At 41.3% G+C, this 17,376-nt stretch overlaps 1 protein-coding gene across 1 annotated transcript; it reads right to left on the bottom strand.

The window, feature by feature from the left end:
• LOC109228464 (DNA cross-link repair protein SNM1) lies at window positions 1,215–5,151 on the bottom strand. Its single transcript, XM_019393560.1, has 9 exons — window positions 4,576–5,151; window positions 3,756–3,936; window positions 3,372–3,611; window positions 3,144–3,288; window positions 2,391–2,525; window positions 2,252–2,318; window positions 2,074–2,151; window positions 1,869–1,921; window positions 1,215–1,713 (listed from the first exon to the last, which is right to left on the bottom strand). The coding sequence occupies exons 1-9, from the start codon at window positions 4,973–4,975 to the stop codon at window positions 1,615–1,617; spliced, it is 1,398 nt and encodes a 465-aa protein (XP_019249105.1). The 5' UTR covers window positions 4,976–5,151; the 3' UTR covers window positions 1,215–1,614.

The raw sequence follows: 17,376 nt of genomic DNA, 5'->3' as shown, positions 1-17,376 counted from the left end.
ATATATATCACCTTATTTGCTACCTCATCCATGAAATTTTCTTTCCGTCTTGCATCTAATGTTGCTAATCACGCTTAAAATTATGGAAGGTGATTTTTGCATGTGATTCTTTGAGAGAAAGAACCTTATTTATTTGGTTTTTCAATTTTTATATGTACTTGGCTAGTTTTGGTAAGTCTATGACCAATGGCTAGAGGTTGGTAAGTTGAGACTTATTTGGGACATTTGTGTAAGTTTCCCTTTTTTTGTCCAACATGTTTTACTTCAACACTTAGGGTCGTTCGGTTGGAAAGAAGTCATCTCAAGATTAATTTTTCCGGGATTAGTTATTCCACCTTTTCATGGGAATAAAAAAATACTACAATCCCGGGATAACTAATTCCGGGATTAATTATACCGCAATTTTGTCCCAACCAAACATGAGATAAACTCTCCTTAAATTTAATCCCGGAATTAATTGTTTCTTATACCAAACGAGCCCTTAAGTGACACTCCGTGACCACGTACTGTTTGATCAATCTCTTTCACGGACTGATAAAGATTCAAATTGCATTTATATCAGATCTTATGCTAATATAGTTTAGTCTTTCAAGTGCTCTGATTTGGGTGTTCACTTATTCTCAGAAACTTGGGATGATAATTGTGTTATATCGTAGTTGTAATCACGTAATTAAAGAGGCAATAAATCATAGTATCAAATTGAACAAACTTGTACTCATATTCAGTCCTCCATTAAAAGATTATCAACAATGAATTTATCTTTAGTCAAACCGATAATTTGAAAAGCATGAGGCACTAGTCACGCGCGTTGAGTTGTACACGTCTTTTTTTCTTTCTTTTTCTTCTCAAGACAAGATATATTAACTATAGTTCTATCGATTTAGCAGATTAGCTCAATGAGGAAAAATATAAAATTAACTATCACCGGAATTCAAGTGGAGCCCCCCACGACTTGTTTCTAACTTTGATTCTTGCCGTCAATTTCTGTTGGCAGTTCCCTAGTCTTTACTCTTTACTTCCATTGGGTGACTTCCGTTGGGTGGGGTGGCCGATGTTGAGGTGGCATCCATCTTTAACTGGCTAGCCATTCTATGATTTTAGGAAGGTAACCACATATGTCATCTCAGGTTTTAGCACAGTTATCCAAATTAGATGCAGCGAGCCTTGTCTTGTTTGGTGGTGAAAGTAATTTATAATCAAGCAGATTTCCAACCTCAAAACAACAACAAACCTATACCAACTGCATTTTAATAACTAAGTCCTAAAATGATACACAAACTAGACAAGCCATGGACTACAACATCAAGAATAAATATGTGTTCGCACAGCAGCAGCACCAAATCTCGTGGTTCCAAGACAAACCCAGGAAATCCATCACTGCTGAAAAAATTAATACCATATTGCCGTTTCAAGATGTTGATAGAGGTATTTTAAAACACTCAACAACACCATGTAATATAAGAGGAGCAGCGAACAGTGTGTCCATTCACAGTGCGTCACTATTGTCTATTTCCAACCTCAGAACAACACCTTTGTTGCCCAGTCGGTAACACCATTCCTGTTTCAATGACCTAGCTAATCCACTTCCTAATCGCCTGAAGAACAGCTCCTCTTTCAGGCTTTCAGCCACTGCTGAAAGTACGATTGCATCTTCTCACGATATACAGCATTTCCAACATTGACAGTAGGAATTATCTTTTCTGGCCTCAGAAACTGCAAAACCAAATAGTTCCATAATTCGGATATAGCATAATTTTGTAAAATATAAAAAAACATCCACTTGGGAATTTTACCAGTTGGGCAGTTGGCAAAGATGACATTAACAAAATATTCAAGTAGCCAAAAGAAATATAGAAAAACAACTCAACCTGAACAAATTCCTGCAGCTCTGTGAAACTAGAATGCTCACTATATGGAACTCCTGCAGGAATTAATGCAGTAGAGGAGTTGAATCAATACCTCAGCCAAATAGGACCCACAAAAAGCAATCGTAACATACACTAAATGACACAAATTAGAGATTAAAAAAAATTGTGGGATCTAAACCTCCTAAGAAGCACCAGGTTATCTCACCATAAATAGTGATGTTGCCTTTAGAAGTGGGTTTTATTAAGCTTAGATTCTCCCCAATGGTCTCTGAGTAAGTCCAACCTGAAAAAAAAACAATGGTAATGATCTTCTGCATGAAAAAAGGGACAGAAATCCAATTAAAAAGACGGGTCACAAGCTATAAGTAACAAATATGAGTTACCTGTTGGTCGGAATGCCAACATTCTAGTGTACTGTCTGTCTTGTGATGCCAAATAATGCTCCAGCATCTTAGAAACATCAACAGAAGAAGTTATAAAGGGAAAATGCATCAATCATCTAAAGGAGGTACTAATGCAAACCTCAAATTTCAAGGATGATATAGGCAATATGTGTAAAGGTGTATCTTTCCTGTTTGTTGACAGATTTTCAGAAATTCCTGCCCAGCCAAAAGACTGAAGAATGCGCCTCCTGGAAGCATTTGCATATATTTTTACCTATGAAGTATTTAAAAGAAAATCCAGTCAGCTAATATTTCGTACAGAAGTTCACTTTGTTAAGAAAATAGGCAGCATAAAGTTTAGCTTTGAAGAGGACACCTGAAGCAAACTTGTAGCAAATTGTTACCTTGTCCGAAAGACAATGAAATTTCAATAGTTTGGTGCCATATGACATGCTATTCATCCATAAAGAGAAGGATTTTAGAAACCTAGTTATACGAGCAAAGCAGTTTCATAACAACAACAACAACAACAACAACAACGAACCCAGTATATTTCCATAAATGGGGTCTGGGGAGGGTAATGTGTACGCAGACCTTACCCCTACCTTATAAAGATAGGGAGGCTGTTTCCGATAGACCCTCGGCTCAAGGCACAATGGAGATAAGGCAACAAGTAGAAAACAATAGTAACAACAATACATTAAGGTAACGTGCACGAATGACACAACATGTTCTGTTAAGTGGTCAATGATGTATTTTATAGCAATAACTGACAATTGTTCATTGCCTTTGATGCCTTTATAGGGCTGCTAGATATTCATTAAGTGATAATATGGAGTAATATCGTAAAAGCGACAAAAAAAAAGCATGAAATAGTCAGCAGCTAAGATACCCCGAGTGCCTTGGAAATTGCAAAATACACATGTTCTTTTCCAATGCTGTATGCACCAACAACCACGATGGTTTTTGGATAATTATTCAAATATGTTCTCGTGACTCCCACAACAAATTTCAAAACTTCTTCTTTGGAAGGAAACCTGAAATATCTCAAAAAAATTTAATTTCCGCCACAACTGTGAACAATATATATCCACGACAGAATACAAAGAGATTTTAACACCTGTACTTTGGATTGCAATATGTTGTGTCAAGGTAAAGTATATTAATACGTTGGTTTGCAAGAAGTGGATATGATTGCATCAGCTTCGAAGCCCTAAAGTCTCCAGTGTGCAAGTAACATTGTCCATTTGGGAGACGGAAGTGAATGAGAGCAGCACCAGGACAGTGATTAGCATCAAGCATAGTAACTTTGATTCCTTTAAGGTCGTATTCAGTACCTAGTTCCAGAGGACAGATGAAACTGCAAAAGAATCAACGGAACTTAATATCCTGTACGCTTGTTTGAGGTGGGAGGAAGTAAAAGAATCCAAAAGAGAAGAAAAGAATATGAAACTTTTCTTGTTTTTTGAGTAATACACTTGACAGGGCAAAAAAGAGTCCTTACGATGGACTAACATTAAGACAGATTCTAACTAGGCGAGCAGTCAGGTTGGTACAGTAGATAGGGCCATGTGACCATACTTTCGTCAAGCCAATATAATGATCGGCATGGAAGTGACTAAGGAAATAGGCAGAGCAGCCTTTGACTGGACCATAGCGAAATGCGTCAACAGTGAAGGGTGTTCCTGCATGAATAAAGGACTTAAATGTTGAACAACAGCACATTGTGGAGTAGTTGCACTCAATATACATGAGAAAATCATGAAAACCAATTCCCGATTAAGTGTGTGTTATGAAACAAAACTGACTGTCCTAGAGCTGAGCAATACAGGAGAAGTTAAGATGCCAGACGGCTAAATATATGATGCCACAGCGGGAAGCTCAATTGTACTGTATACTTAGCCTATCAGGCAAGCAACATACAAAGCTTTACATTCAAATCTTACATTGTTCAAGGATAAGTGATACTCAAAATCCTTCCAGGGACTGAAACACATAAATTTTTCACCTTTTAAGTAACCCCCCCCCCCCCCCCAAATCCTTTTTCTTTCCGAATGTTATCTAACTAGAGATTTCAGAATGAGTCATTATTAAGAAGTTGACGTTCAAAACGAAATTCCCACAAAGCTTATAGGTCCTGTGTCAATGGATGTGTAAAAGATTAGTAGCCTAAAAGAATGCATCTTTTGCTCAATACGGGGGCACGAGTGATTTAAAGAAAAGGAAAAGAAAATATTAGCCGAATTTAAGGAGGGTCCAAGAAGAATTAAGGATGAGAAAGGAATACAATGGAAAATGGAGGAGGGCTAGGGTTGTGAACAGACCCGGAATCCTCTTATAGAAGGGGCAAACGCGTTGGGTTTTGCAGGAAGCAAGAGAAGTAGTGGTCTTTTGAACGCTCTTGCTCTTTCCAGGATTCTCAAAGCCCCACATCTGGAATAGATTCGTCTGCTTGACGTTCTTGCTCTTGCCATGGTCAGCAGGATTCTTAACACCCCACAACTGGAATAGATTCGTCTGTGTCAGTCTCCTCTTCTTAACACAGGAGGAGCATATCTGCTCTGAATATTCCAAATGGTGCGTCGTTCCATCGTCGTCAAGGTTATCGGATTGAAAACAGTTCTCGCCGTCGTCGTCGGAAAACGAATGGAGATCATCAAAGGTACTACTATCACTTATTACAGTCTCTTTCATCAGTTTTCGCTCCTCCTTACACTTCTCCATTTCCGGACAGTCCTAACTCCTAGGCCTTCCCTATTCTCATTTCACCTTCTTCCCGGCGGGAAAATATCTTCTACTCCCAAGGAACAGAATAATATGTATAATATACGTAGAAGTAATAAAGGGAGCTTTCTTTTTCTGTTCCAACAATAAAGAGAGGTCGAACGTGGACCTTTGTACTCCTTTAGGAGGCATAGGTTTTCCTTTTGGACATGAATTAGGTTGACACTTAGAAAAAAATTAGGTACTATTACTAGTTGAAATTACATAAGAGTATTTGATAATTTCCTGTGTATAAACAGTTGTGAGAGAAAACTTTTAAAATTGTTTTCCTTTTTTTCAATTCTATTTTCCACACCACATTTCATATTATATAATTCAAGTTTAAAGTTAAAAATAATTTGATAAATAAACACTTATCCTGAAAATCTCCAAATATTATTTCAAATTTTTAAGCCTGAATGTATGACCAAATTAGAACGAAAAACTGGCCATCCAACACTGTTTATACGACTTAGAACCACACATAAAATATAGGGTGATTTGCAAAAAAATTAAGACTCTCGATTTAAGAATTTTATGTAAAAACAAGCTAGTGGCTCATAACTTTCACAAGCGGATTATGATGTTATTCAGAAGTTATGCCAGGCGGAAGAATGAGAAATTTTCACATATATTAAGCTCCCGTTTGACCATAAATTTTGGGAGCTTTTTTCAATTTTTATTTGTAAATATATTTTTTGGTAACTATGGACAATTTTATTAATTACCAGCGCAAGAAATGCAAAGCCTAGCTAGACTTACCCGGTCCCGTTGATCTATATCTGCATGTTTCTAACCAACCCCCGAAAGGATAATCATGTGCTTTGCTAGGGAGATATGGCACACCTCCTATTAGGGGTATTCGTCGGTCGGTACGGTACGGTATTTAGATATTTCGGCTCGGTATTTTTAGTATTCGATTTCTTAAAATCTTATACCAATACCGTACCTAATTAAATTCGGTATGGTTCGGTTTTTCTCCTTTCGGTTTATTCGGTTTGAATACTAACTGTTTGATCCAAAAGTAAGTTAATACTTTCTTAGCAAATCAATCAATACAGATGAAAGGGTAAATCGTAGTCAACATTAATTGATACTGGATCGAAGAAAACAATCATACAGATAAAAGAATCAATTAAAACGACACCTGGAAGACTTTTATTGATTATAGAAACTCGGCCTGCCTTTCCTTGGAGAGGTTCAAGGGATTACAATTGAATTCTTTTTCTTCTCCTTGGAGGTGGGATCTCCTTTCCTAAGATTGTTTCCTCTGCTTGTCTTCCTCAGAGCCTCCCCCCCCCCCCCCCTAAGGGGTTCTTTTTCCTTCTATTTATAGCCCAAAACTCCTCATGCTGGTCACATTTTGTTTGGGCCGGGTCGGGAAAATAACCTCCCCTCATGGGGAGGTCTCGATCTCGACACTTATGTCATAAATAACAGCTATTAGGCGAGGTCGGATTCGTTGACTGCTGCTGCAGGATGGTCGGGACGGGGTCCTTGATGCTATGATCGTATGGTCGGATTCTGAACAATACAGTTAGTCCCTCCATTCGTCGGGGTCGTATCTTACCGACTTCGGCGGACGAATAATGTTTGCGGCGAAATCGTGGAGGGAGTCAGATCCGCGTGTTTTTCTTCGGTCGCGTTATAAATTTCGGAACTGCCCGGAGGCGTCTCTTTAATGCTTCTTATGCCGTCACGATGGTTTTTGAAATCGAAGAGCCGGTTGATAAACGAAACGTAGCTTCGTATCGGTGGTCACAGCGGCGCACGTTACCGAGGAGCTGAATCGTTTCGTGCCCGGCCGGGTTTTGGCGGTGACCGTTGGTTTTTGCGCCCCGGAGAATTTGTGTCTTATAAATTGAAGGGATTTGTCACTTGTTTCTCACACTTTATTGCTTATCTTCGAGAGAATTCCCAGAATATCTCCCTTTCTATCAGTCTGAGTTTTTCTTGACTCCTTTGGTAATCTTGAGCTTTCTCGCTTCTTCCTCAAAGTTCCTCCCTCCTCTTCTTGTGAGTTAAAAATGACAGGAACTTCTTCTTTCGGTAGACTTCCGGCTATCTCTCCAGCGGCCGGGGACCCTGCTCCGGCAGACGGGGACGTGGACCCGATGGAGTGCGAAGATGTTCCTTCGATCGAGGAAATTTTATCCCGCCCAGGGAAGGCAGTGGTGGATTTCAGCGCCAAATGGTGGAGGGAGCAGGTAAATATTCCTCCTCTAATTGGGGAGGTCGGAATAGCAGATTTAAGGGCACGATGGGGTATTCCCGGTTATGTCGAGATGGTGCCGGCGAAGAGAGAAGATAGGGTCCAGATCGACCGTCCCGGGTTCTGCTCATTCTATGCTTACCCCTTCCTAGTGGGGTACACACTTTCGCTTCCAATGTTGGTGGCCGACTTCTGCCGTTATTATGAAGTGTGTCCTGCCCAACTCTCTCTTTACCTGTACAAGCTGTTCCTCATGTTTATCAAGTATGCTGAGCCAGCCGGCCGGGAGGTCACTCTGAGACACGTGCTCAGCCTGTTCGCCCCTCAAAAGATTCGCGGCACTATGATCCATGCGCGTCCCCGAGGGTCAAAAGGTTTAGTGGTCAGGATGGACGACAGGATCAATCGCCGTTTTTTCGATAACTTTTTCAATGTGCGGACCGAGCATCTCGTAGGGGATCCGACTGGGTTTCCAGAAGTGTGGAATTTTGCCCGTAAGTCTTCATCCTCGACTAGTAGACTACCCACTTTGGCCTCGTTTTCTTTATCTCATGTAAATATTGATCTATTTCGATGCTTTGCAGCCGACAAGTTACCCCCACCTCCTCTGGAGGGGATCCGAGAATGGGTCGAGGCCATTCTTCCTCATACGGCGGGAGTTCGTACATGGTCGACGTTTCATCTGAGATTCGGACGTAGGCCCCTCACAGGTGAGATAGCGCACTTATTTTTTACCCGTTCTCTTTCGTTTCGATCTTACCTTTCAAGTATTGTTTGCCGTGACCAGGGAGGGTTCGCAGAGTCAGGGCTCCTCAGGTAGCCTTTCGTCGGTCGTCCACGTCCGCTCGTATCAGTGCGGTACCTGCAGCTCGTCCGCCGAGGGAGGTGTCGGTAGAATCTGTGGCCTTGGCCACTCCGACCCGGACTGTATCTCCGGAAGAGGGTCGGTCTGGTACCGTCTGTCCTCAGAACGACTCGCCATCAGCTAGGGAGGAAGAAGGGCCGACAAAGAGGCGGAGGGTAGGGCTTGAGACGGTCCCTCCGGCGATGATCAATTTGGATTCACCCCTAGAGAACCCAGAGGAAGGAGTTGTTGCGATGTCTACCGCTGAGGGGGAGCAGGTGGTCGTGGTTATTCCCACCAGTCAGGGCCAGGAGAAATGTGCTGGTGTAGTGACCCAATCAGGAGTCCCCGCTGTTTGTGATGCAGGACCTCTCGTTGTGGCGGAGAATCGGGCCCCTGATGATGCCGTCGTGTCCTCGAGCGCGCCGTTGCCAACCTTGGCGGGTTGCACCGCACCTTCGGTAGTTGAGAGGAGGAAGGGAGTAGTGATCGACGAATACGAGTCCGAGTCTGACTTGGACCCCGATGACGTCCGAATGTTCGAGGAGGGCATTACTCGCTCGGTGGTCAATGCGGAGGGGTCGGCTCGCCTCGTTGAGATCCCCTCCGATGTGAACCTGTTGACACAAGGAGGAAACTTGGTGCCACAATTCAGCTTGTTGTGTTCGGAGGCCGAAAACGAGTCCCTGAGGAATGTTTCTGATGTCGAGTTAATGGACGAAGTAGCTGTGATGGGCTTACGGGTATGTTATATCTGATTTCGATTTGTTTCTCCGTCGTTGCAGAATGAGCATTAGTTTAAATGCTTTCCTGTTTTGTAGACGTACATGTTGGAGGTAGAAAATATTCACAGGGCCAATGTTCGGTCGAGGATCTTCTTGCAGATGCTAGAAAAATACTGTCATTATCGCGATAAGTGCCGTGAGTTGCACGAGCGGTTAAGGGCTGATCCCCGCAACCGGTCTTTGGGTGAGGAGTTGGAGAAGAAGGACCAGGAGCTAATGCAGGCGCTCCGCAACAAGAGCGAGCTCGAAGAGCAAATCCGCCTCAAGGACGAGGAGCTCGAGGTAGGCAAACGGGTTGTTGCGGAATGCGAGCACCTGCAAGGCAAGTTACAGGCAATGCAGTTGGAAATGGAGCAGAGCCAAGCTAGAACAGCGGAGATGAATGCCGAATGGAGCGGAAAGTTGGCTGTGCTGGAAAGCACGGTTGCTGATTTGAAGCGTATGGAGAGGGTAGCGCTAGATGCTTCGACGAGGGCAGCGGCCTTGGAGGCGGCAATTCGTGTGCATGAATCCGAGCGGGAGTCAGAGAAAGCTACGCGGCCCTTAAGGAGGTGAGGCTCGAGGAGCGGATTGGCGCGGCTGACATGGAGGCCTTAGCCTTGTCAGATCGGGTTGCGGCCCTGCAGGAGGAGAATCAGCGGTTGAGGGCCCATGCTGGATCATCCCGTGTCGTTGTTCCCCGCCAGGCTCATGAACTCTGGGTTTACGCCGAAGCTCAACGTGATATTTTCAAGAACTTGCGGGAGGTGGGCACCGTGACTGAGGCAGCTTTCGAAGAGGCGCGCCAGAATGCTCGTGAGGCTCGAGCCAACTGTGGATATGATGTGGCGACACCCGAAGTTGATGGAGGCGCCAGTGGTGATGGTGATAACGACGGCGTTGGCGCCGTGTGAGAGAAAATCGTATTTAGTTGTTCGTTGTCTCTTTTCTTTTTTTCTTTTTTTCTTTTTTTCTTTTTTTTTAATTGGCTGGCATAGATCAGATGTAAGCGGCAATAGCCCGCACTTCTGACTTCGTGAATAAGGAATTATTCTTCGCTTCTTGCTTTATATTTTTCTCTGGTGATTTACGATCTAATCGCGGGTTGGGGGCTCGCCAGACGAGTCCGCATTCCCCTTATGTGATGAAAGTTTCTGGTTGTAGGTTTCATTGTGAACCTTTCGAGGGGATAGCTCGTCTGGGTTTGAGCGAGGTCGAACCTGTCACTCCTTGAGGGCATTCAGTTAGTCCGAATCCCTGCTCGACCAAGGTCGAACTGTCGAGTTTTGATGGCAAAGGCACTTAGCCTGAGTCCCAGTTCGAACGAGGTCGAACTGTCGAGTTTTGATGGCGCAGGCACTTAGCCTGAGTCCCAGTTCGAACGAGGTCGAACTGTCGAGTTTTGATGGCGAAGGCACTTAGCCTGAGTCCCAGTTCGTTTCATCGATGGTTCGATGCCTTGGGCATTATGCGTTGGCTTTGTTTCGGCGTGCGGGTGTATATTGTGCCTGTGCTATGATTGCTCGCTTGACCGTGGCACTCAGGTGCTTCGAGGCGATTTTCGGTTCCTCGTTTAAAACGTCTCTGCGCTGGTTTCCGACCCGATACAGTATGGTCGATGTGGGGGGGGAGGGGGGGATGCTCCATTCTTTTGCCCGACGCTCGGGAGGAAAAGGGGGAGCGCTTTGCATCATTTCTTTCCTCGCTCGGTTTGTTCGAGGTTAACAGGGCGGAAGATTTCTGACTCCTGTTGGGGCGTTCGATTCTTCTCTTTTTTTTGTTTGATGCGCTTCCATTGACTCTGGTTTGAGCCGAATTTTTTCTTGGTGTTCCTTTTTCTTCGATCCAGGAAGAACTAAGTATTTTCACTAGGAAATTCCCACAGACGACGCCAAATTGTTTGATCCAAAAGTAAGTTAATACTTTCTTAGCAAATCAATCAATACAGATGAAAGAGTAAATCGTAGTCAACATTAATTGATACTGGATCGAAGAAAACAATCATACAGATAAAAGAATCAATTAAAACGACACCTGGAAGACTTTTTGATTATAGAAATTCGGCCTGCCTTTCCTTGGAGAGGTTCAGGGGATTACAATTGAATTCTTTTTCTTCTCCTTGGAGGTGGAATCTCCTTTCCTAAGATTGTTTCCTCTGCTTGTCTTCCTCAGAACCCCCCCCCCCTCTAAGGGGTTTCTTCTTCCTTCTATTTATAGCCCAAAACTCCACATGCCGGTCACATTTTGTTTGGGCCGGGTCGGGGAAATAACCTCCCCTCATGGGGAGGTTCTCGACCTCGACACTTATGTCATAAATAGCAGCCATTAGGCGAGGTCGGATTTGTTGACTGCTGCTGCAGGATGGTCGGGACGGGGTCCTTGATGCTATGATCGTGTGGTCGGATTCTGACCAATACACTAACTAGTGCATAGAGCTGTAGACTCTAATATTCTTAATTAAAGTACTCAAAATACAAAACTGAAAATGTTTGTTGACAAAATTTTTATCCAAAACTAGAAAATATCAACCCAAATAGAGAAAATTGTATATAAAGAATATTTGGATCATTAAAATGTTTGTTACTTGTTTATAGTTAATTGATGAACTTAGAGAATAAAGGAAAGTAAAATTTTAGATTTTTTATATTTATGTTATAATTAATAATATGTGTTTTTTGTAATATTATATATATTTCGGTACGATATCGGTATTTCACTATTTTATTTTAAAATATCAAATATCATACCTAATAGCAATATTTTAAAAAACTTAAACCAAATACTAAAATACCGTATACCAAATACAAAAAATTTTAATTTCGGTACGGTAATTCGGTATGTACCAAATTATGCACAGCCCTACCTCCTATGGAGGGTTTCCCTTTCTCCGTGTAGCTACTGTCCCTCATTACCCCAAGCCCCAACCGGACACCATAAATTAGAAAATACAATGCTTCAGCATGTTGTTGACTGCAGGCTTAGCTCTCACATTGCAAGCACATTCTATTTCTTTGGCTATGAGACAGAGGCGGCTCAACACTACATGTGGCCTAAAGCGAAATTTAAAAAGAGGCCTCAAAAGACATTCGAGGTTAAGAAATACTTTTTCATATCTAATCCTTTGATAATTTCATTAGCTTAAGATTGAAAAATTGTCTAAAAAGCACTTAAAGAATGGAAGAAGGTTCTACAAAATCATAGTTAGAAACAAAATTGATTCAAGTTGAAGTGAGTTAGACAAATTAAGAAGTTGAGCCCATCCACCATGCGTGAGGTAACAAAAAAGAATAATAAAAAATACGAAAAAAATGCAAAATTAATAATCTACAATTTTTAGTATAAACTTTAAAAATTGACAACAAATGATTAAAACTAACTTATTTATCACTAATAATAAACACATAATTATTATACTATATGTAATTATTTGAGTAAATTTGAGGCCTTAATTTTATAGGGGCCTAAAGCCACTGCTTTAGTGGCTTTAGGGTTGAGCCGCCACTGCTATGAGATCATATGTTTTCTCAGTATTCTCATGGACTCTAGTGTTCCTTTCCCTCCATATAGCAATTACATACTGTTACGATCCGGATTTTCCACCCTCGGGAGTCGTGATGGCGCCTACTAGTGAAAGCTAGGCAAGCCAACCAACTTAATTATTTGCCTTGTTTTCATTTTTAAATTCGTTAACAGTTATAAGCCAACAATTTATAATCAACAAAATTTAACAAGCGGAAGAATAAATTTCAAGTTTAATAGTACTGCTAATACCATTCCATAACAAAACTACCCAAGATTCGTGTCACAACTTCACAGACTGTCTAAGAGTACTACAAATAAGGGTCTGAAAGAAATAACAAAAATACTGTCTCTGGGATTACATAAAGAAACAGGAAAATAGATAGAGGGAGACGCCAAGGCCTGCGGACGCCTGCAGGACTACCTCGGGTCGCCTGATGATAAAGAAGCGGAAAATCTCACTGCGGTCCGAAATCTGCAGCACCGGGATCTGCACAAAAGAGTGCAAAGTGTAGTATCAGCACAACCGACCCCATGTGCTGGTAAGTGCCTAGCCTAACCTCGGCGAAGTAGTGACGAGGCTAGGACCAGACTACCAAATAAACCTGTGTAGATAAATAATGTACAGCGGAAAATAAAAGCAGAAATATATATTCCAGGATGGGAGGGGGAAACATGCTGCGGGGAAATATCCAATGACAACAAGAGGACAACAAGCAAATTTATGGAACACCACAAAATTCAATTATCAACAAGAATCAGAAGTCAAACAAGTGCACGGCATCACCCTTCGTGCTTTTACTCTCATCCTTACCATAAAATCAATATAATTGGCACAGAATTGTACATCGTGCGGTACGGCACCCTTTGTGCTTTACACTCTTTCTCAAAAAATAATAATAATAATAATAATAATACACGGCATCACCCTTCATGCTTTAACACTCTCTCACCAAAACAATGCACGGCATCACCCTTCGTGCTTTACACTCTTCCTCACCCAATCAACAAACACAAACAATAAGGGCAAGGAATAAATGAATCATAATAAAAATCCCGGCAAGGGAACAATATCAAAACAACATCCTGGCAAGGGATCAATACCATAATCCTCTTCTCATTTTCACATTTACTTCACAACTTGATTCACAATTTGAGCCAATGTTCTATAAGGTTCAATTGCCAATTATACTTCCACAAATCACTTTACAACTTGAGCCAACGCTGTTCAATATACAATTACCAATATTCTTTCCACAACCTTGCTCAACAATAGCAACCACCACATTAAACATGAGCAATACAAACGGAGTCACATTAATCATAACATAAGACTCACGGGCATGCTTGACACCGACGTATAGATACTCGTCACCACACCTATACGTCGTACTCAACAATTAACACATAGCATATAAGACCAAACTCCTATTCCCTCAAGCTAAGGTTAGACGAAACACTTACCTCGATACCTCGTACACAGTTCAAGCCTCAATTATAGCTTTACCTCTTGATTCCACCACAAATTCGCTCGTATCTAGCCACAAGTTACTTCATTACATCAATAAATGCTAAATGAATCGATTCTAATGCATGAAAATAAATTTTCTAAAGTTTTTCCCAAAAAGTCAAAAATCGACCCCGGGCCCACATGGTCAAAACCCAAGGTTCGAACCAAAACCCGATTACCCATTCACTCACGAACTCAAATATATAATTTGTTTTGAAATCGGACCTCAAATCGAGGTCCAAATCCCCAAAATTTGAAAAAACCTAGGTTCTACCCAAAACACCCTATTTCCCCCATGAAAATCATTGTTTTTGAGTTGAAATCATGTGAAAAGATGTTAAGGATTGAAGAAAACTAGTGAGAAACGACTTACAATTGATTTGGAGAAGAAGTTGCCTTTGAAAGATCGCCCTAGAGTGTTTATGTTTTGAGAAGATATGAAAATTGGCTGAAAATGCGTCTAAGTGTGGATTTACAGGTCTCTGATGTCGCAATTGCGATGAGGATTCGCAATTGCGAACCCAGAAGTATGCTAAGCTCGCATTTGCGAACAAAATGTCGCATTTGCGACCAAGCCAGTTTTCAGATCTTCTTCGCATTTGCGATAGACCTGTCGCAAATGCGAAGTCGCATTTGCGATAGAGGAGTCGCATTTGCGACGACTGGCCACAATAGGGGACATCGCATTTGCGATGCATGCTTCGCATTTGCGAGGAAGTGCTGGCCTGGACTATTTCGCATTTGCGACATAGCCTTCGCATTTGCCAAGCTTCGCAAATGCGAAGCCTGCAGGCCTGCAACACACCAGTTCAAATCTGCTACACTCTAAGTCCAAATTTCACCCCGTGGCCTATCCAAAACTCACCCGAGCCCTCAGGGCTCCAAACCAAACATGTACACTAACCCAAAAATCTCATACGGACTCGCTCGTGCATTCAAATCACCAAAATAGCATAACAACTAGGAATTTAGCATCAAAATCATGAAATCACTTAAGAACATCAAATTTTCAAATTTTCTCAAATAAAGTCCGATTCACGTCATTTCATGTTTCTTACCAAACTTCACAGACTCAACTTAAATCACATATAAGACCTCTACCGGGCTCTGAAACCAAGATACGGGCCCGATACCATCAAATTTCAAACACATTTCATTTTCAAAAACTCATGTATTTTTTCAGAAAATAATTTTCTTTTAAAATTCATTTCTCGGGCTAGGGACCTCGGAATTCGATTCCGGGCATACGCCCAAGTCCTATATCTTCTTACGGACCTCCGGTATCGTCAGAACACGGATCCGGGCCCGTTTACTAAAAATATTGACTGAAGTCAACTTAAATTCATTTTAAAGGCAAAATTTATTATTTTTCACAGATTGTCATATAATGGCTTTCCGGCTACGTGCCCGGACTGGCACGCAAATCGAGGTGAGGTAAAAGGGGGGTTTTAGGCCTCGGAACACTGAATTTATTTCTAACACAAATGATGACTTTTTGGGTCGTCACACATACTCACCATATACCATTTTGAACAAAGATGCTTGCTTGGTCTTCCTTCTCGTTCTTCTCAAATATGTTTGTTTATAGATTTTAATCACTTTTTTGAAAATTTTGAAAACACAATCTTCAAATCCCAAAAATAACTCTAGAGTATTTTTTTTTTTTAAAGTTTTTAAAGTTTTCAGCTCACAAAACTTGAAATTTTTTCCAACTAAAATGTATGTCCAAACACAATTTCAACTTTCAGAACCCGTTATTCATCTCATGTTCAAAAACTTATTTTTTCAAGTTGCAATCAAATATATGTCCAAATGCTAGCTAAAACATGTACAGCTGAGAAATTTTATCATAAATTAAGACAAGTATTCACTTGATTAAAATAGTAAACAAATTATTCCACGTAACTTCGAAGAATACAAAATTCAAGCCAGGACCATCGTTATGTCTATAAAACTTTTTATGACAAAAAATATATTATAAATTATTGCAATAAAAATAAATACTCATGATTATAAAAATAAATGAATTAATATATAATACATATATGTAGAGTCGGTTTGATTCAGTACTTTTGGTTATCAATGTGGTAAAATGAGTGATATTGTATGACAATATAGTGAAAGGAGTGGGATTGAGCGACGTCATGAACGAGCGAAGCACCGACAAATTACTTAGTTATTTAAAACGGAGAAGGGTCAAAAATACCTTTCTAGTATCGAAAATTATTTAAAGTTACCCTCCGTACTATTCGAGCAAAAATGCCCTTACCGTCATATTATTGGATAAATATACCCCAAGTTAACGGAGAGGCCACGTGGCAATCATTTAAGCTATTTGATCCATCTGGGTTTATTTTTATACTGACCCGGCCCAATATCCGGTACCCACCCTAAATATTAAACCCTTATTCAACCACTTTAAAGTCTGAACCTAACTTTTTGGTCCTTACTTCATCTCCTTCGTTGGAGCCTTTTATCTGCAAGTGCACTCTGAAGAACTCAAGAAATGAAGGTCAATGTCATGAACCAAACCGATGGATCGCGATGGGAACCGGTACCTTACTCAACTGAGTACCTACGTAACGTATCTTTCGTATAATACTATCATAGGTAAATGAGCCAGAGAGGCTGTCGTGAGATAAGTAGAATAAAACATGGGAAAAATACTCGACATTACGGCCCAACATGTAATCCAAACTCATACACATGACGTACGGGCCTATAAGGCATGCATGATCCTTTATATACTCAAAACATAGGCGGTAAGGCCATACAAACATTCGTATACATGACATATATCTACAAGCCTCTAAGAGTATACACTTAACATAAAGGCCGGGACAGGGCCACGCCATACCAAACAATACGCGTCTAAATCATACTGACCAAACAAGCAACTCCGGAGCAAATGGAGCGCACTAACATCTTTTGCTGAGCTGATAGCCTACTTGGAGGACTCTCGGCATGTCTATGGGGACCTACGGGCATGAAACGCAGCGTCCCCGGGCAAAAGGGACGTCGGTACGAATAATATACCGAGTATGTAAGGCACATAAATAAGTATATAAAGACATGGAAGAAAATATAGAGTAAATGACTCAACATGTAAGCTTGGATAACTCTGTAAATCATGAAACACTTATAGTGTCATGCATATGCATATGAATATCATGTCGTGCATAGGTAGATGTGTTCATAACATCATCAAGCCTCTAAGGGCATCCTATCATATCATCTCGGCCACTGTGGGTAGGGCTGCTTATCGGCCGGATTGGGCGGTTATTTACTCTTAACGGTTTGGCTTATCGGTTATCGGCTTTTAAATGTATTAATCCGCTAGCCACCCGATAAGGTATCGGGCGGATTGATATCGGTTTAGCTCTTATCGGACGGTTATCGGGCGGTTTATCGGCTTAGCAAAATTATCAATGATTTTAGATTTATAAAACTGAAAATAAGTACTAATTATCATTCGTCTCTCCCCCTACCAAATGCTAACGCCCATTCATCTCC

Source organism: Nicotiana attenuata, chromosome 7 (genome assembly GCF_001879085.1).
Source record: "Nicotiana attenuata strain UT chromosome 7, NIATTr2, whole genome shotgun sequence".
Taxonomy (NCBI): domain Eukaryota; kingdom Viridiplantae; phylum Streptophyta; class Magnoliopsida; order Solanales; family Solanaceae; genus Nicotiana; species Nicotiana attenuata.
The sequence above is the reverse complement of the archived record's forward strand: the minus strand, read 5'-3'. Positions and strand labels throughout refer to the sequence as shown.

What these genes read in the sequence shown, in the direction of transcription:
- LOC109228464 (XM_019393560.1), bottom strand. Translation starts at nt 4,975, where the DNA reads ATGGAGAAGTGTAAGGAGGAGCGAAAACTGATGAAAGAGACTGTAATA. An exon ending in CTTCTATAAGAGGATTCCGG is followed by an intron (nt 3,937 to 4,575) that starts GTCTGTTCACAA and finishes TTATTCATGCAG; the next exon opens with GAACACCCTTCACTGTTGAC. An exon ending in CAATTTCCAAGGCACTCGGG is followed by an intron (nt 2,526 to 3,143) that starts GTATCTTAGCTG and finishes AATACTTCATAG; the next exon opens with GTAAAAATATATGCAAATGC.